At 40.4% G+C, this 21,108-nt stretch overlaps 2 protein-coding genes across 5 annotated transcripts; both read right to left on the reverse strand.

Annotated features, from left to right (window-relative positions):
- Positions 1-695: 695 nt before the first annotated feature.
- On the reverse strand, positions 696-3,597 carry LOC111894145 (ATP-dependent 6-phosphofructokinase 4, chloroplastic). Of its 4 annotated transcripts, XM_023890234.3 has the most exons (11): positions 3,379-3,593; positions 3,166-3,270; positions 2,917-3,071; positions 2,604-2,784; positions 2,409-2,501; positions 2,267-2,307; positions 1,884-2,157; positions 1,651-1,805; positions 1,208-1,560; positions 919-1,130; positions 696-839 (listed from the first exon to the last, which is right to left on the reverse strand). In XM_023890234.3, the coding sequence occupies exons 5-9, from the start codon at positions 2,422-2,424 to the stop codon at positions 1,399-1,401; spliced, it is 648 nt and encodes a 215-aa protein (XP_023746002.1). In that variant the 5' UTR covers positions 2,425-2,501; positions 2,604-2,784; positions 2,917-3,071; positions 3,166-3,270; positions 3,379-3,593; the 3' UTR covers positions 696-839; positions 919-1,130; positions 1,208-1,398. The 4 variants fall into 4 exon arrangements, with proteins under 4 accessions (XP_023746002.1, XP_042751633.1, XP_023746003.1 ...); XM_042895699.2 differs by having other exon boundaries at positions 1,208-1,427; positions 2,604-3,071; positions 3,379-3,597; XM_023890235.3 differs by having other exon boundaries at positions 919-1,122; positions 2,604-3,071.
- A 16,059-nt stretch (positions 3,598-19,656) lies between these two features.
- On the reverse strand, positions 19,657-20,715 carry LOC111894203 (uncharacterized). Its single transcript, XM_023890285.2, has one exon. The coding sequence runs from the start codon at positions 20,713-20,715 to the stop codon at positions 19,657-19,659; it is 1,059 nt and encodes a 352-aa protein (XP_023746053.2).
- Between the last annotated feature and the right edge of the window lie 393 nt (positions 20,716-21,108).

The following is a 21,108-nucleotide window of genomic DNA, read 5'->3' on the forward strand; positions in this document are numbered from 1 at the left end:
CCTATTTAAATTTTTGTAGGAAAGTTTAAACTCTGAAAGCCGAATTGGAAGTGTATCTTTAATGGAGCGTGTTCTTGACCTAGTTGTTACTCATATTGGTCAAGGGTATTGTGTTTGTCCAGATATTGACCTTCAATGGAGTTTTTCCTCCCAAATTCTAACAATTCCTTTTCTATGGCAGATTTTTCCTCACCTAAAGGAGGTAATTCAGTTGTAAAAACATTTCATCAATTCATCTGTCTATTTTATTTGGCTTCCACATATTGAAATCCGTCATTGTTTCTATGTCTAGACTTATGTTTCACAGGGGCTATGTCAGTATTATCTTCATAAAATGGCAACATGTAGTCAAAATTATGAAAAAATATTACATGTTGACAAATCAGCTGAGTTCCCTGGTTATGCATGTCTTCTTGGAAATTTACTGGAATCAGTTGGAGTTGCTTTGAGTCGCCCTTCATGTTCTTACAATATGGTACCAATATTTATGTTGCTTAATTTAATTACATGTTCTTAAAAATTATTCCATCAGCTCTTTGAAAGAAAAAATCCTCTCTAGTACTAGTAAGCAACCTCATCAACATGTCCATTGTATTATTATATTCAGGCATATATATATATATATATATATATATATATATATATATATATATATATATATATATATATATATATATATATATATATAGACGGCCTTGCAGATAATGAGTGTTTGTATTAACTGTTAGGATAATTCAAAAAATAAGATACAGGGGTATTTTTGGAATTTTTTTATTTAGTAGTTTTTCTTCTAGTTTTTGTGTATGAGAATCTTGAATTTCTATACTTCATAAAAATACCTGCAAATGATATAGAAAGAAAAGGTAATCCTTAACCTTGTCATATGTAAAAGAATCAAGAAATTGAAGAGAAACCAACCTTTACCAGACTGTCGCTTGGCAGGCTTCCTCACATCTGGGATTGGGTCATCATCACCCACCAATGATCTAATAAGTTGCTGTCAGTTTTGTTTAGAGCTTCACGTGCTCCCAGTTCCTTTTCATGTTCCTCAAGCTGCAATTTGCTCTGTTCATGCTCAATGGAAATATTTTTAAACAGCTTATTCGCCTTCTCTTGCATCACCTAACGTGCTAATCAAGAACAAAGTTAGGAATGAAGAAAAAGATTCATCATAGCTTTTTTATACAAACACTATAAATATGAATACCTTATGATTGCCTTTTTCTTTCAAACTAGCACTTGTTGATTCTGGAGCCTTGATTTTAGTATCAAAATCCCTCTCCAGAAACTCCACCAGTCCCATATGCTTGGCTTTGTCTTTGAAACCAGTGCTTCTTGATTCTCTTGCAACCCAAGATGCATGCCTACAGAGGTCCTTCTTGAAGGTTCCGGACCCTGTTAAGTAAGAACTGCAAGGCTGACAAAGCCTACAAAAGAACAAAAGCAATGTACATGTGGAAAAGTCAGCTTAACAACATTTGTAGGTTGATTAGTAGAAGCCAACAGTCTAGCCCACATCCTATCTGTCAACTTAATAGCATTTGTAGCCTCGGTAACACGCTGCAATTATAATTATAAATAATAAATATTAATTGGCAAAAATAATAATATAATTAATGTAAATATGAGAGAGTAAGAGTGCTTAATTACCTGTATTGGAATATACACATGTCTGTTATTGACAGGTCCAACTGTAAAACCAGAAAACCCTGCCATGGCCCCATGAATTTCACTTTGAGCAATAAGTGTACAGTAGATGTTATCATATGCATTGCTTGGAACAGCCCGTATCATGTATGTTGGATCTGCAGGGGTACAATCGTCATTTCATCTCATTCACCCACTTTACCCATTCATTTAGTCATTTATATATTCAAGTGTACCAATATATTTCATGTTTATGGCCATTTTATTGACTGTTGCAAAATGGTTTTTAATTTTCTGGATCAACCATTGACCAATATCAATAAGCAGTTTATTTCCAGATGCATCTCTCTCTTCAACTGCATTCACACTTTCAGAAACATATTCTTGGCCTGCTCCTTCAGCCAACACAATCACCACATGCCCATTCTCTTTAAGTCTATGTTGAATGAACTCAAAAAGACCACCTTGCCCTTCTAGATAGAATGGAGACTCTGGAATCAAGCAGCAATCCTGTTTTACAATTACAATAACACATATTAATTATTATTAACATATCTATCTTATTCTTGATTTACATATTAATAAAACTAATAATATTACAAATTTGTTATTTAGTTACCACATCTCGACTTGCCAACATGGCAAACATGGCAATGAATCCTGAAAAAGGTCAAACAAGTTTGGAAGAATAAATGAGAGAAAAAAAAATTAACTTTTTAACAATTTATTATTTCATGAGGAGATTGAAGATAGATACTTGCCATTATATCGACCCATAAGTTTGACTATTCCAACTCCATTTTCAACACTTTCCACTTCCACATGTGCAACATTTATTGCTCTTTGAGCTTCCTCTACAGCAGTATCAAACCCAAAAGATTTGTTGATTAACAAATGAAGTAACTTCTTCCATTAGTACAATTGCATTAACAAATGTTAGCAAGAGGAATGCTTACCTTTTCACTTTCAGCAGATACTTCCTCTGAATCCAACTCCTTCCACTCTGAGAAAAGCTTCATTGGCAATCGAACTTTCGAGGGTAGATACGTCCATTTCAATGACATCTTTATTGTCAAAAGCACGAGGTCTAAATATGTACTGTTTTGAATCAAGCTCTTCTTTGGTTTTAACTTGAATCTTCATTTTCATCCAGAGATTTGAAAATTCATCAAACATCGTATCCATGAGTTGATGTTGAGAAACATAAAATAGTAAGTACACAAGAATTGTTGCATATCTCCTAATGTAAGATTTCATTAAAAAATTAACCAGGATAGCAGCAGTTAAAGCATGACCAATATGTATAATGGGGCTCTATTGACGGCGGCGGTGAACCAGAGAGAAGACGAAGGGTGGTGGGTGCCTGGGTGGTTGTCGAGCAGTAGAGAGAGAGAGAGAAAGACTTGTAGTTGGTCGTGTATTACCTGCATCAAATTGAAATTGAGGGAATGTTGATTTCATAAGATGACTTTGAAATCGCAATATGTATATGGATGTCCATAAATTTGTTGCTAAAACCTAGCACAATTGTTTCAGCCAACTTTGACTTCCTCGCAGTCGCCGCCGTCGGCACTTTCAGGAACCGACGCATCTTTAACCTCGAAACCATCAGATTCACGCTTCCTAGGTTAAGAGAAACATCGAATTGAAGGAAATCAATGAGCAAGTCAACGACTGTTGTTGAGAAGTGTCGAGATAAAGATAAAGTAGGGTTTGTAAACCAAAACATACCTTAATCGTAGCTAGGGCTTGTAACGTTGAGCAGTCATTGCAGTCTTCGGTGAGGTAAAGTGAGCCCGAGGTCGCCGCTAAAAAGAGATGAGACGAGGTCGTTGGTGGAAAGATATGAGCCGAGGTCGGCTATGGAAAGAGATGAGATGAGTCGCCGACAGCAGGTGAGGTGAGGTAGCGAATGTTACAGAGGCACTCCTTGAAAAAGCCCTAGATAATGGTCCCTGCAATTTTGTAATAAAGAGAAATAGTCCGGAAACACGCGTTTTTTTAAAAATTATAAAGCGACATGCTCACACGACACACTATTTTTAAAAAGTGCCCTCCGTGTTTTTTTTTTTTTTTTTTTTTTTTTTTGCGTTTCGACACTAATTTTATGGCATGCAAAAATGCATGACCTAAATTCTTCAAATTTTAGAGGAGATAACATTATTTTTAGGGCGCACACTTTTGCGTATCGTAGATCACTGTGTCATGGTTTGCGCGTCATTAAAGGCTGGTTTTCTAGTAGTGAATACACCAAGATATCATTAATAAACATAATGACAGATCAATCAAGCATCGTCTTGCATACCTAATTAATCAAATCCATAAAACACAGCAGGCGCATTGATGAGCCCAAATGGCATCACCACGAACTCGTAATGCCCATAACGAGTTCGAAATTTTGTCTTCTCTACGTCCTCTTATCTCACTCTCACCCGATGATACCCAGACCTCAGATCTATCTGGGAGAACCAAGATGCACCCTGCAACTAATCAAAGAGGTCATAAATCCATGGAAGGGGATAACGGACCATTAACTTGTTCAACTCCCAGTAATCAACGCACATCCAGTGTGAACCATCCTTCTTCTTGATAAACAGTATCAGCGCTCCCTACGGAGAACTGCTCGGTATGATGAACTGCTTGCGTAACAGCTCCTAAAGCTGAGATGACAACACCTACATCTCAGGCGGTTCCAAGTGGTACGACGCCTTGGCAATCAGAGCCACACCTGGAACGAGATCAATACTAAACTCAACCTGACTCTCAGGAGGCACACCGGGTAACTCCTCTGGGAAAACATTAGTAAACTCCTTGACAAATGATACCTCTAAAACTAAAGTTTTCTCCCTAACCTAAATATCAACCACATAAGCCAAATAACCGGCACACCCATGCTAAATATACGGTCGTGCCTGGCTGTTGAGCAAAACCATGAACCAATCAAGGTGCCCTCTCCATAGATAACCAGTTCTCCCCACTTGGGGTTCGAACTACCACTCGTTAGTCCTCACAATCAAACATGACACCAAACCTACTCAGCTGGTCCATACCCACTATCACGCACACATCCCCCATATGGATAGGGATCAGATGAATCATATAAGGCACTCCAAAGATATCCAATGTACAATCCTGATACATTGAAGATGCTGAAACCCCGTGTTCGGTGACGATAGAAACCCCAAACGGACACTCTAACTCCCCAATAGGCATATCAAGCTCCCTACTGAAGGATCGAAATACAAAGGACCGAATCGCGCCTGAGTCATATAATACAAGGGCTGGAAAAGAGTTCACTGAGAACGTACCTATTAGGAGCATAAACATAAGCATAACATCAAAAATAATGAATAGAAACATACTGGTCACAAAGCCTCTGCTCCCTCATCTGAAGCTCCCTCTCAATCTCACGCCTCCTGGCGGCCTACTGCAACTCCAATAATGAACCATAACGCTGAGTGGATACAAAATTCCTGATGTCCATCTTGAGCATGCAAAAGTAACGGGTCATCTAAGCTTGCTCAGAAGCAGCAAACTCATGACAAAACATGGCCCTCTACGTGAACATCTTGGGGATCTCTGTCACCGACTCAGTCCCCTGTCTCAAATCCAAGTACTCGTAGGCTAACCTCTCACGCTCCACCAATAGAACATATCTAGAGCGGAACATCTCCGAGAACTACTCCCAAGTCATTGCAGTCCTCTGCTCAGGAGAATACGAGCTGGTAACAAGTTTCCACTAATCCTTCACTCTGAACCTAAGAAGGTTCAGAGCGCACCTGACCCTCTAGTCAGCTGGGCAAGATTAAGTGAAGAAACATCCCTCAATGTCAGACAGCCACCGCGTGGCTTTGATCGGATCCTAAACTCCATCAAATGGCAGGGGCTTCGTATTGTTGAAGTCCCAATACCGAAAGGTCATCCCAGCAGCCGCAACGGCTACGGTGGCTACAACAGCAACAACCTTAGATAGTGCAACATAACACTCGTCAAAGCACTCCACCATGGCGATTTTAGTAGACCCAAACATCTCTGGTAACTGTGCCTGAAAGAGGGAAACTATAAAACTTGGATTTGTAAGTTTCATGTTTAGCCCTTCATATTAAAAGCATGACATCTTGATTGCTTTGGTTAGTACGCGGGGCGTACCATAGTGTACTCTTGGCATACTAACTGAGGTTTAATCGCAAAGCTCATCCACGTACGCTGGGTGTACGTGAAGTATGTTGGGCGTACGTGAGCGGATATGAAACTCTAATTTTAAGGTGCTTCACCCTATTAAAACCTGATGATAGCCTCACTAGGTCATTTTTTGACAACCTCCATCCCCTCTTGTCCATAAAATTGAACCCTATGTGAGATCTTGAGAGTTTGAGCCTTAAAGTGTGATTGTTGGTGCTTTGTGAAAGAGAAGAATAAGCGAACGGTTTGGAGTGGTGCTTGGAGCTTAAAGATCTGAGATTTATTCTTCATTTGCTTTCCTTGTGAGCTAAAAAGCTTCCATCTTGCTCATCCACGATGCTAGATCTAGTTTGGTGCAATTTGGTGCTTTTTGAGTCCATAGTTTGGTTGTTGAGCCTCTTGATTCACTCCAGAAGTGATTGTTGATAGATATAGGGTTCTTTAGGTCACTTTGTCCATAAAAATGCAAGCTTTATGGTATTAGTGGCCCATGCATGTGTTAACTCATTTGTTAAGCTCTTTTGAGCTCTAAAAGCCTCGTTAAGCCATGCATGCACGTAAAGTTCGCCACTTTACATGATAAACCACCTTTAGGAAGTTAGATCTAAGTGTTGGAGTGAGGTCTTAATCGTTTAAGAGTTGAATGAGATAGTCGGCTAAAAGGGTGGAGTATGTTGGGCGTATAAGCAGGTACGCTGCGCGTAAAAGCCCTTAAGTGCGTACACTAAGCGTACGAGCTGAGTATGACCCACGTACTCAGCAGTGGGCTTTAGATATGTGGGCTTCTCGGTTTTAGACCATGTTGTACTTTTGTTTTCTTGGGCCTTGTTGAGCCATCATAATTCTCTTGTTGGGCTATTGATATTTTACTGGAGTCTTTTGGTTGAAGGTCCATGAAAGGGGTTTGGGCTCAATTTGGAAAATTAGGCAATATTTGGGCTTTGGGTGATTATTTTGGAATTTGGGCTTTTGGACAAATGGATTGGGCCTTGGGCTTGGGCCAAGTTAGGAAAAGGGTAAAGAGGTATTTTACCCTAATTTGGACTCTTACTATGAGTCGGGATCCAATTATTAATTGGATGTTATTTTGTTATTGATAACATGGGGATTTTAGCGGGCCAACAGCTAGAGATTTTTCTGTGTGATTTAGCAGTGCGAGGTGAGTTTCCTCACCATGTTTAGCGGGTCTAAGGCATCAATTCCGACCCAAGATCTGTTATGCTAGAATACTAGATGTCTATATGACTCTTGTATGTGTGTGTGTGCTTGTAGGCTTATTGGGCGGGGCTTGATGGTTATTCTGTATGATTTTATCTGTTATGCTTATAAGATTTATAAGTGGGCGGGGCCCGCTATGCGAGTTTGGGCAGGGCCCGTTATACTCATTGGGCGGGGCCCGTTATGTGAGTTTAGGCGGGGCCCGTTGTAACGCCCGCAAATCTGGGCTAGTCAAATTAGAGGCAATAGGGGTCGAAAACAACTTTTCGACAAAAGATTATTTAGAATAAATAATCTTAACCAAGTTGTAGAGTATGTTACAAGGTTTTCGTACATATAAAGAACGCCGAAAACCGAGTTATAACGAAGAAGTTATGACCCGTTGAAGTTTCGCGACGGAACCGGCACGATACCGGGAAGCGTAAATAGTGAATTTACGATAGAGCGAGATTTAGCCTTAGCGATCTAAAAGAAAGTTGTAGAATATGTTAAACTAAGAACATCAATAAAAAGAACGCCCAAATCTGACTTCGTATGAGGAAGTTATGATTTTTCTAAGATTTAGCATAGCAGTGCACAGCCCGAAATCTGAATTTTAGATCGGTCGATTTTTAGCCGACGGGATCTAAATGAAAGTTGTAGTACTCGTAAATACCAACGCATGGATATAAAGAACGTCGATAATAGAGCTCGTATGCAAAAGTTATGGACGAAGCTTAGTCCCTACTTTTCGAGCGCGGCGAATTCGATACAGTTTCGTAAATACGAGATAGAATGAGAATTAGCCAACGAGGTCTAAATGAGAGTTGAAGATCTCATTAATAGGAACTCAACGGTAAAAAGACAGACAAAAATGGAGCTCGTATGCGAAAGTTATGGACGAAGCTTAGTCCCTACTTTTCGAGCGCGGCGAATTCGATACAGTTTCGTAAATACGAGATAGAATGAGAATTAGCCAACGAGGTCTAAATGAGAGTTGAAGATCTCATTAATAGGAACTCAACGGTAAAAAGACAGACAAAAATGGAGCTCGTATGCGAAAGTTATGGACGAAGCTTAGTCCCTACTTTTCGAGCGCGGCGAATTCGATACAGTTTCGTAAATACGAGATAGAATGAGAATTAGCCAACGAGGTCTAAATGAAAGTTGAAGATCTCATTAATAGGAACTCAACGGTAAAAAGACAGACAAAACGGAGCTCGTATGCAAAAGTTACGAACGAAGCTTAGAGACTACTTTACTATAAAACTCCTATAAATACAAGGGTGAACTCCTCATATTTTCTTCACACCATAAGCCTTTCTTTCTCTCTCTAACTTCTCTCTAACCTCCCTAAACCCCTCCCAAGTCTAGGGAACCTCCCTATCACGAGAAGAAAGCCCCGGAGCGCCCGACGGCTCCGAGAAGAAAAGCTTTCGGCTCGGAAACGCTGCTCCAGCGAAGCCCGGTTTTTAATAAAAACCCGTTGTAAGTGAGCTACGCCTATAGTATATTTAATATAGATTTTATTTAATTATAGTAACATTGTTAGGACCTTAAAATAATTATTTAGGCTATTATTATGAGTTATATTGAGTGTTATTTAACGCTTATATAATAGTAATAATAGCTAGACTATTAAATTAGTCTCGTCAAGCGTTAGACTAAACTCTAGTGGTAATGATACTAGGTTTCGTCAAGGGATAATTGTTTTAAGAGTAACGAAGTGCTGTCCGAGTGCCGACTCATCACCTTTCAAGTGAGTGCATAGTTACTTTCATCTTACACATAGATATGAAGTATTTTATTATAAATTTACGTGCTATGTGTGCATATTGTCTAAATACTTGCTGTCTATGCTGGTGAAAGATTTTTATACATGTTTTAAATGATGTAAACTGTATAAAGTATTTTATATCTACAAGATATGTTGGGTAAAACATGGGTAGATGAATGATGATGGATAAAAGCTGAAATAGAGGAACATTAGTAGTACGGACCTAGTGCCCTATAGGTATACATTGGCAGCAGTGGACCTAGTACCCTATAGATGAGCACTGGCAGCTGCGCCACAACCCGTAGATGATTTAGATCTACGGTAAACGTCCTAGCAGCTGCGCTATAAGGATAGTATCGGCAGCTGCGCCTAATAGGGAGCCTTATGACCATGACAGTAGTGTTTAAAGGTCAATACCGGCAGAAGCGCCTCATAGAAAATGTCCTAATTCTGGCAGTTGAGCCTAAGTGACAATATTAGCAGCTGCGCTTGACCAATGTGTCATTGGCAACAATGGACTTCATGTTGTTTCCTTAGGATGATCCTTAGGAATGAATGAATGAGAAATAGCTGATTCTTAGGGTAGATCCTTAAGAATAAAGAAGATAATGGGGATGGGTAATTGGGTTGATTGTTTGATTGTTAAAACATAATAATTATATTATTGTGGGTTGAAAACCCTATGTACTCACCAGGTTTCCCAACCTGACCCACTCAGTTTATTTATATCACAGGTGTTGATATGAAGTGACATTACACTGAGAGATTTAAAGAGATGTAGATCACTAGTGTAAATAATTGTAAGTTCTGTTTATGCTTATGTTTCTGTATTAACGATGACATCCCAAACGTTTTAAAATGAAATAAATACGTTTCTTCGAAAATGTTTTAATAACGTATTTACCATGTTTTTCTGGGAACAAATTCCGCAACATTTTTATAAAATGAAGTACTCTGATTTTTATAAAGCATAAACAACATCGGTCTTTTTTGGCCGAGAAAATGGGGATGTCACACCCGTTATACTTAGTGGGTAGGGCCCGTTACACTCATTAGGCGGGGCACATTATGTTTTTATTTGTATATGGTATGTGGTATTTTGGGTAACTCACTAAGCTTTGTGCATATGGTTTTTAGTTTATGTTTTAGGTACTTCATGATCGAAAGGGAAGAGCCCGGGATGATTGCAAAGCACACACCACCTTTTTCCACAAGTTGGGAATTACTCTGACATGTTTTGATGTATTGACATACTTTGATCTTTTTGGGGTTGTATGCCAATGTTTGGATTAATGTTTTATTAAATCAAAAATGAAATTTTTGGGTCTTATTTTTGGGACGTTTCAAGTTGGTATCAGAGCCTTGGTATGAGGGATTTGGACATACTCTCGGGTGTGTCTGAACTCAAATTGAGGATTTGGAAAAGTTTTTCAACAATAAATGTATTTTTAAGAAAAGAGTTTTCTAAGACAAGAAAGGGTGTGGTGCATGCAATCGACCGAGCTCAAGTAAGTTTTCCCAAAATACCCATACATGTTATCTGATATGATTTGATCTGTGAATCTGTGAATCACATACTAGTTAGGGCTAAGGATATGCTCAATATTTGCATGATAGAATGCTATGAGAGATGCCTTTGTATGCCTATTGTATGAGCTTGTAAACTTACATACTAGTACTGACCAGTTAGTTATAGGATGGCTTGATTAGGTGATGCTTGGTTCTGATTACTTGATGCTTGAATGTTGCTTGCTTTGTGCTTTGTAGGAGTTCTCACTATCTTCAGCTAACTAGTAAGCGAATATGCTAAATTACATATTATGGGAACTAAATAATTTTAGAAGGTTAGGTTTTAACTCTTTTTTGTAGCTCTTGCTTGAGTCCATTATCTGGTTTTGGTGATATGTAATTGTATTCGTGAACTAGTTAGAGGAAGTTAGCATCAGTTCCTTCTGCAGCTAATAGCGAAGAGCGGTGTGAAGGTTGTCGTAGGAAAACCTAGGATAAGATCTAGTGCCGGAACCTTGTCTTGAAGAGGGTTAATTGGATGAATAAAAGGTGACTTGGCAGATTCGAGGCAATCCTTGAGGAAACTACGGATAGATGTGGAAGGTAGTATGGGCTTGCACTACTAGAAGAAGAGGATCCGTACTCAAGTCAAGGAAAGCTGCGATGAAACCAGGAATCTTGTAGAGTTTGTGACCCCTCGATATATTATGATGCTTATTCTGATGGTTTATATGGTCTATTATTTTGTATGGTGACTCTGCGGGGCAGACCTGTTGGCAGTTCTGGTGCTGGAGAGGGCTCGGGTTCTGAAGTCAGGTGGTGGTTGTCGAGGCCAACAAAATTTATAACCCTAAATATTACACACTAAAATAGTGTATAGTGGTAAAGGGGTTGAATCCATAGAGATTGGTTCAATTTATAACTCTATGAAAAATCTCTTTGTAAAACTACTTGTAAAATAACAATAAAAGTAAAAAGGGGGGAGTGTTTAATTCTTTCGAGTGCTTGAAAAAAATTAAAAACTAGCTAGGTTGAAAATATGGCAAGTAAACAAGTAAAAGATTGGATTAAATTCAAAGAAGTGGAATTGGTTGATTTTGGGGTGCACCTCATGGATGATATAATTGACTTATCATTAGACTTAATGGAATAACACTTGTGAATTGGTTTAACTTGGCTATAGCAATTCATAAGCACGAATTGCCTCAACTCTTCTTAGAAATGAAAATGGTTAGAGGAGCTCTTAACACATTTCCTTAACTAAAGTCACAAGATCAATGAAGCATAAAATCTTGTGAAAATAAATTAGCTTTAAGTTGTAAGAATTACCAAGTACAAAAGATAATCAAATGCTTACATTATCATTATGGAGGAAATATTTCCATGGTTCAAATGAAATGAAAACAAACATATAAACCATTTGTTGCTTACTAATTTGAAGATCCATTACTTAACCAAGAAATTAGTCAACAAAAACAAGCATTCATTCATCCAAGCTCATGATCAAAGATAAATAAACACAACTAGATGTTTAACTAGAAAACATTCCCATAAACTTCAAACACAATGTAATAATAAGTCTTCAAAGCAAATAATCATCCATGGGTCAAACCCTAATCAACCAAATGAAAGTTTAGCCAAGCATGGCCAAGGTAAAAGAAAAACAATAGAGTTTAGTGATACCAAACATTGTCTTAGATGCAAGATGAAAGGAAATTACACTAATCTTCCAAATATTTCTTCAAATCTTCCAAAGCTTCTTAGAGAGAATATGGAGTATGTTTTTTAAGTCCCCTCTCTCAAATGAGCCTCCAATCTCCAGCTAAAGAGAGCCAATTTCTGGATTCAAAAAGAGACCAAAAGCTACCCACCAAACTTCCACAAATAGAGTCAACAAGTCAAAACCCGGAAACAACTCGACACAATTCACGCGGACCGCGTATGGACCCACGCGGACCGCGTGGGTCACGCTGAATGTGAAACTTGGGCCACTTAACATGCATTTAAGCCCAATCTTCATTTCTTCAACTTTAGCCCATAATCATAACTCTTTAAGACCCATTTGCCATTCCAAAGCCTTCTAATGATTGACCCAATACTCCTCAAATTTTCTTGTAGCTCGATTCCGCGCCGTCTCATCATCATCTTTGCGCATAAATTAGATCCAAATTGATTTCTTCTTTTACGCAAGCACCTAGTCCAATCGCACCACTTCAAGCCCGCAAGCAAATCACATGCCTCCATGAGTCCCGCATCCTTCTAAGCCTCCAATAACAAATAGTCTTCGGTAAATCCTACAATTAAGCTCAAAAGACTAGAAAGCACCCGGTGAAGGAGAAAAATGACAAAAAGAGAAAATATGCATGAAGATTGACTAAAATGAGATGGTTTGAACTAAAAATAAACTATGAAAAGAAGTAATAAAAACGAAACTATCAAATCACCCCAAGCTTGAACCTTACTTGTCCCCAAGTAAGACAAGACTAAAATGAATTTGGGACGAACTACCCTAAAAATAAAAAGAATGGATAGAACCATGGAAATATGTTCATCATTAGTCAACATGGTCAGAATTGATCTCGCTGCTATCTCACAACTTTTTCATCCGATGACAATGGGATCATAAACCACAACCAGGACAACTCCTCTAGGTGAGCAAGGAGGGATGGTCAGTCACAGCCTCAATGGAACATGCATACAATGAATAACATCTGTAGTAGGGAGAAAGCGACTGGATGGGCTCGGGTGGAGCTCTTCTTTAAGTGCACACTCTGATCTCGCATCTGCCAGCTCCTCTCATGTGTAGCTAGGTTTAATCACTCGGGCACCGTTGTATGAATCAACTCACTTAGCGTTGGCCCGAACCTCCCATAGTATCCGACTCAACAGCCTCTCTAATATCACAAATTTGCGAAAAGAAACAACTCGATCTATATACAAATATACAATCCTAAATAAATGAATATTAAACGCCGGATGACCAAGATGTTGGAAAATTTGTTCAATCATTGAACAGGCCACCTGTCTAAGATAGTTGCAGCTGTTTTTTTTTTAACTAGATACACCATACTTGAAGGTAATGTATTAACAATCGAAATCAAGAAAACCCTTTTACTCAAAATTTGGTTCCCAAAAGTGTGTAAGTGGAACCGAAAGGGTAGTAATATAATCCGAATGGTCTAAGTGTGAAAATGACCATGTGTGGAGCATAAAGATGTAATGTGAGCTCCTTTATAAACTTGTAATTAATTTTTTTAATATATATAATAAACAAAAATGATGAAAATGTCCAAGTATGGACTAAAAGACTCTCTAAAATCCTAAGGAAATCGCAAAAAGAAATGGTGATGTAAAGAGGCCGGATATGGATTCTACTCGGGGACAAGCACCAGTGCTTCATCCTAACGGTTCTAACATGATCAAGTGTGATCCTCTTGGCGGTAGTGACCGAAAGGGTAAGACATTCAGTGTTATAGTATATCCTACAGTCATTAGTATTGTATGTATAATTCTTCATGAAAACTACCTGGCCATGATCACTTACCCCTTTAAGCTACCAGCATCTGATCCCAAGTATGAAATCCCAAGCTGCAGCTAGTGGTCCCGGTTCGATGGGTGAGATAGCAACAAGATCCTGGACCAATAATGATACAATAACTATGAAATTGTTCCATGGCATCCAAGAGAGGTGAGAATAAACAGAAAACAAAAATGCATGAATGCTAATGCCCTAAGCTAAATGCCATGCAAAAATAAAAAGAGAAAAAGAATAAAATAAAATCTTTTTGGAATTTTATTAAAGTAAAAACAGAAATGAATGCAATTTAAGGCTAAATGCTATGCAACCTAAGCTAAAATGCATCAAAAAGCAAAAAGAAAAAGGGAATATCCCACCCCAAGCTTAGAAATAAGCATTGTCCTCAATGCTTGGGGCGAGGCGAAAGTACCTAAACCGGGGGATCGGGAGGAGGATACGGGTATTGGGGGTAGGGGTAAGGGTAAGGTGGAGGGGGATAAGGATGGGTGGGTGGGGGTATAGATAGGGAGGCGGAAGTGGGACGTTCTCAAAATGGTTTTGGGATTGGTGCCACCCCCACATATGGTGCATTTTCTGGGACATGATTTGGTTTGAGACACAAAGCGACTCGAACCGCTCGGCAAAATTAGGGGGAAGCGGGTAGTACCCGGGAGGGGATTGTGGTTGGGCGTGCTGCGGACCATGGGTGGGCTCATCATCCATAGGACTCTCGTCATCATCTTGATCTTGCATCACATCCTCATTGACTGACTGAGTGATGGTCCTCGCGAGCCTCCACTGAGTGCGATCGTGAAAGGTGAAGTTGGTGACTCGAGGGTCGGGAAAAATGAGATACCCGACCCCTTGAGGACAAAACCAAGTGAAGCTGCTCTTGTTCCTGCGACGGATGTGGTGCATGTTTATGAGGGCACGCCCATCCAAAAGATTTTTGTTGTCAACAGGCTGGAATTCATCAGGGAGCTCGATGTTAAGACCGCAAGACAAAAGTGTGACAAATCCCCCAATGCAAATATCACCGCACGTCTTGGATCTCATGTGGGCGCATTTGTGGAAGAAGAATGAAGCAAAGTCTGGGATTGGCGGCCTTTCACGCCTCGTCATACACCAAAGGAAGAAGAGTTCAGTTTTGGTGACCTGGCCGGCTTCTTTGCGGGCAAAAACTGTACACACCAGGATGCGATGGGCAATGCGGAGACATGGGTGGATGATAGATGTTGCTTTATCCCAACCGGCACACGAGAAGATACCCCCGATGATTTCCGTCCAAAATGTCTTGTGATTGAACTCAACAGGTAGCACGTCGAAAATCGTGGATGAGTTTGAAGAAGGCAAGCCCAAGATGTCGTTTAACGTTGCAGAATCGATGTACCTTCGGTCCCCTAGAAGCTGGAATGCGGCTTTCCTTTTTTCGCTGTCGTACCCGTTGTCAGCGAGAAACTCTCTAGTGGGGAGCTCGTAATTGTGCGCCATGAGGTTGAGAAGGTTTTCCCACCCAATGTTATGGAACAATTGGGTGACCCTTTCGAGAACCCCAAGTGATATAAGCGTGGGCTTGCACACGAATTTGGTAGATGCAACTTTTTTAGGCAAGCTCTTTGTGTACTTTTCGGCTGCCTTGGCATCCCGAAACCTTGGGACATTGGGAGAATCGCTTTGATTTCTTGTCGGGGCTTTGCCACGGCCAGCAGCCGGACGCTTCCTAAAAGTAGACAAGGACTTCCTGCATGAAAAATAACCACTACACGAACCACAATTTCAACAAACAATATGTCAACCCAAATCACCAACTAACTTCCTATGGACTTCTAAAGCAATTCAACAATCAAAGCAAGAAGGGATTCCTAAATTCATTTGATACAATAGCATATGAACGGACATACATCTTGATCAATTAAACAAAGGAAAGAAAATACCCGTTTTTGTTGAAAGTTCAAAGTTTGCGCGCGAAAATTCAGGATTTCACAATCTTGCAACTCTCCACCCCAAGCTTTAAGCTTTTGTTTAATATCCCGGGAGAAGAAATTTACCGCGAAAACCCGACGAATCCGACAATGGCTTGAAATTTCGGCGTAATTTTCCGACGAGCTTTGGGAAATCTTTTTGGTGGGGTTTGTAGCCTTGTCCAAGAGGAGTATAATGGTGGTGTTGAAATCGCAAGAGGTGGCCGGAGTTGGCCGGAAATCGGCCGGAAAGTGGCGATGGGATGGTGGTGGCGCCCCGAGATACAACAACAGATCGGACCGTTGTTTTAGTGGGGTTTGTAGAGCTCTGAATTTGGAGAAGAATGGCGATGGTCTCGCGAAATTCCGACCAGCAGTTTGACGGGAAAATGAGCTTTAGTGGTGGATATGGAGGTTCTCTAATGGAGGTTAGGGAAAAAGAAGAAGAAGAAGTAGGGAAGAAGGAAGGGCCGGCTGAGTATAAGGGGGTGTTTTTAAAGGGCGGTCAAACCTGGTCAAAACGAGTCAACGCTAGTCAACAAGTCACGCGGACGCTGACTCGGGTACACGCGGACCGCGTGAATAAGTCCATAGCTATTCTGATTTATCCTTCACGACACATGATCGACTCCTGCCCACAAACGGTCCATTTTAATAAACACGCGGACAAGCTTACGATGACACGCGGTCCGCGTGAACTTCACTGGATCTCTTCTGTTTTCGGTTGATGGACGCGGACAATAGAGGGACTACATGCGATCCGTGTTAATAAACACACGGACGAAGACTCGAGTACACGCGGACCGCGTGGGTAAGGCTGAAACTCTCATGTTTGCTGATAATGGACGCAGACGATATAGGGACTACACGCGATCTGTGTTAATAAACACGCAGATGGAGACTCGAGTACACGCGGACTGCGTGTGCTGGCTTGACAAATTCCAAATTTTTTTTTGCTCTTTCACCATTACGAACACCGAGCCCTTAATTCCAACATTCTTTTATCTCAATAAGGAAGAAGAAAAGATGTTAAATCCAAAAATGAACCAACCACAACATTTATTCGGAACCAGAAAAGATGAAAACTTTAGTTTGCCAAAAATGCCCTTCTTTAACGTCTTTGGTGAGACGTGCTTCCATCTTGATTTCAGTACACTGGGGCATCCAATTGGACGACTTCTAAGATATTTGCATTAAAACCTTCATAGAAGGGTTTCAATCGATGCCCATTGACTTTAAAGATTTTCCCCGTTTCTTCACTTTGAATTTCAACCGCTCCATGTTCAAAGACTTTTAACACAACAAACGGACCTATCCATCTTGACCTCAATTTTCCTAAAAATAATTTCAGTCACGAATGATACAGCAAAACCCTATGTCCTGGCTCGAAATGTTTGCGGGTAATGGACTTGTCATGGAAAAGCTTTGTCCTTTCCTTGTAAATCCTTGAGTTTTCATAGGAGTCATTTCTCAACTCCTGCAACTCTTGGAGTTGAAGCTTTCTATGCCTTCCCGCCTCATCAATGTTGAAATTGCATTGTTTGACCGCCCAAAATGAACAGTGTTCCAATTCCACGGGAAGATGGCATGGCTTTCCAAAGACCAACCTAAACGGGGACATTCCTATCGGGGTCTTGTTCGCAGTCCGATAGGCCCACAAGGCATCATCAAGCCTTGAACTCCAGTCTTTTCTTGAGGGATTCACTGTTTTCTCAAGTATACTCTTCACTTCACGATTCGAAACCTCACCGTTCGTTTGAGGGTGATAGGTTGTCGAAACACGGTGGGTCATGTTGTACTTCTTCAATAGAGCCTCCATCATCTTGTTACAAAAATGCATCCCTCGATCACTAATCAAAGCTCTAGGCACACCGAATCTCGCAAAAACATTAGACTTTAAAAACTCGATAACCGTTTTGGCATCATCCGATCTTGTGGCTTTGCCTTCAACCCATTTAGAAACATAGTCAACTGTGAGCAAAATTTAAACGTTGCCAAATGAAACGGGAAATGGGCCCATGAAATCAATCCCCCATACATCAAAATTTTCGCAAACAAGGATTGGATTTTGGGGCATTTGGTTCTTTTGCGAAATGTTTCCTGTCCTTTGGCACCGCTCACAACTTTTGCAAAACAAATAACAGTCGTGTGACATGGTTGGCCAAAATAGCCCACATTCAAGAACCTTTCTCAAGGTTCGGGTAGGTCCGAAGTGTCCCCCACAAGCAAATTCATGACAGAATTGCAAAATAGATTGATGCTCTTGTTGGGGTACACATCGCCTAATGATTTGATCGGGACAATGTTTCCACAAATAAGGCTCATCCCACATATAATATTTTGCATCACTTTTGAGCTTGTATTTTTTAGCACGTGTGAATGTGTCGTGATACCTTTTTGTGACCAAAAAGTTAACGATATCGGCATACCAAGGAATAGATTGAGTAAGGGAAAATAGATGCTCATCCGGAAACTCGTCCCGCAACGGGGGAGAGGTTTCATTTGAAGTGATCCGACTTAAATGATCGGCAACGAGGTTCTAGAATCCACTCTTATCCCGGATTTCCAAGTCAAATTCTTGTAACAGTAGGATCCACCGGATGAGTCTCGACTTTGCATCTTTCTTCGTCATCAAGTACTTAAGTGTTGCGTGATCCGAATACACTATGACCTTGGTACCAAGTAGGTATTGTCTAAATTTCTACAAGGCAAACACTATGGCCAAAAGCTCTTTCTCCATGGTAGAGTAGTTGCTTTGAGCAATTTCTAGTGTCCTTGATGCATAATAGATCACGTGGGAGGCCTTCCCATTCTTTTGACCCAAAATGGCGCCTATCGCATAGTTGCTTGCATCCCACATGATCTCAAAGTGGAGATCCCAATTTGCTGCTTGCATGATAGGAGCGGATGTAAGCAACTCCTTGAGCTTGTCAAAAGCTTTTTTGCACGCCTCATTGAACTCGAAATCAACCTCCTTTTGCAAGAGTTGGCACATTGGTCTTGTTATCTTTGAAAAATCTTTGATGAACCTTCGGTAGAAACCTGCATGGCCCAAAAAAGAACAAACTTCCCGAACACAAGTCGGGTATGGTTAGCTTTGAATAACATCAATTTTGGCCTTATCTACCTCAATTCCTTTTTTAGACACAATATGACCCAAAATGAGACCTTGACTCACCATGAAATGACATTTCTCAAAATTTAGAACCAAATTAGTTTCAATGCATCTTAGTAAATTTTTGTGAGATTGGTCAAACATTCTTGAAAAGAGTTGTCATATATGTGAAATCATCCATAAAAACCTCAATTATGTTTTCAACGTATTCCGAAAAGATACTAACCATACAACGTTGGAAAGTGGCCGGGGCATTACATAATCCGAATGGCATTCTCTGGTATGCAAAAGTACCAAATGGACATGTAAATGTTGTCTTTTCTTGGTCCTCCGGTGCCACTGGGATTTGGTGAAAACCGGAATACCCGTCGAGACAACAATAATGAGATTTCCCGGCCAACCTTTCTAACATTTGGTCGATGAAAGGCAATGGAAAATGATCTTTTCGTGTGCTTGCATTGAGTTTGCGGTAGTCAATACATACTCTCCACCCATTTTGCACACGGGTGGGGACCATCATACCTTTGTTGTTCTCGACCACCGTGATTCCCGTCTTCTTTGGAACGACTTGCACTGGGCTCACCCACTTGCTATCCGAGATTGGGTAGATCATCCCCGCATCAAGGAGCTTCAAAATCTCTTTCTTGAGCACTTCCATCATTGGCGGATTCAACCTTTTTTGCGCGTCTCTACTTGACTTGCATTCATCCTCCATTAGGATATTATGCATACAAGTGGAGGGACTCAATCCTTAAATATCTGCAATCGTCCAACCCATTGCTTCTTTATATTCCCTCAACACCTTTAGGAGTTGTTCCTCTTCGTACTTGGTTAGGTGAGTTGAAATGATGACCGGGAGAGTCTCGTTGTCTCCCAAGTACGCATAGTTCAAATGTTGAGGGAGGACCTTCAATTCTAATTCGGGCGGTTGGACAAGGGAGGGTGGCAATCTCGTGAGAGTTTGAGGTAATTCAATTTGCTTTACACTAAATCGGGAGGTCTTCTTGATTTCAAAATTTTTGACTAATCTTTCAATTTCGGGGTCTAGTGAGTAAAGCTTCAATTTCTTGGCTAATTTTGCACAGTCAAACCCCTTGCTCAAGATCATCTCCAACATGTCATCATCACACAACTCGAACAACTCTTGGGTCATTGGTTCAATAATATCAACAAAACACAAAGAGGAAACATCACTAGGATATCTCATAGCGTCATAAATGTTGAAACTTATTGTTTCACCATCAAACTCCATTGTCAAGCTTCCTGCATACACATCAATCTTTGCTCTAGCCGTCTTCAAGAATGGTCGCCCAAGTAAGATTATACCCGATTTTGAGGATACTTGTTCATCTAGGTCAATCACATAGAAATCCGCCAGGAAGACCAATTGGTTTACTTGAACTAGGACATCTTCCAAAACACCTCTAGGAAATACACTTGATTTATCCGCAAGAGATATTATAACACCGGTTTCGCTTAAGGGTCCGACATTCATTGATTCATACACCGAGTAAGACATGACATTGATAGAGGAACCAAGATCAAGCATAGCACTACTAAAGGTGACATCTCCAATCTTGCATGGGACCGTGAACATTCCGGGATCTTTACACTTGGGTGGAAGCTTCCTTTGTAAAACCGCGGATGCATTTTCGTTCATCGAGATTTTCTCATTCCCTTTCAACTTTCTCTTGTTGGTGCAAAGCTCCTTTAAGAACTTTGTATATCTCGGAATTTGTTTGATTGCATCAAGTAAAGGAATGTTTACTTCTACCTTTCGAAAGGTGTCCAAGATCTCTTTCTCCTCCATATTCTTCTTTGAAGTTGCAAGTCGGGAGGGGAACGATGGGTGAGTGGCTATTGGTGTCACTAGAGGGGTAGTCTTCTTTGGGGCTCCGGCTTGTGTGTCATTCTTGGCTATGGGATCCTCAATGGGGATGATCTCTATTTCTTCCTCCTCTTCCCTCGGCTTCTTCTTCGAACTATTTTCTCCGGTTTGTTTGCCGCTTCTCAAGGTCACCGCATTGACATTTGGGTTCTTTTCGGTTTGAGAAGGGAGTTTACAACGGGATTCCAACTTGCTTATGGATGTAACTATATCTCCCATTTGTGATTCAAGGTTGGAGATACTAGTCCTTGTCTCTTTTTGGAATTATTAGGTACTAGTGGCTAGGTATTTGACAATGTCTTCAAGAGACATTTC

This window comes from Lactuca sativa, chromosome 6, assembly GCF_002870075.4.
Source record: "Lactuca sativa cultivar Salinas chromosome 6, Lsat_Salinas_v11, whole genome shotgun sequence".
Classification (NCBI taxonomy): Eukaryota; Viridiplantae; Streptophyta; class Magnoliopsida; order Asterales; family Asteraceae; genus Lactuca; species Lactuca sativa.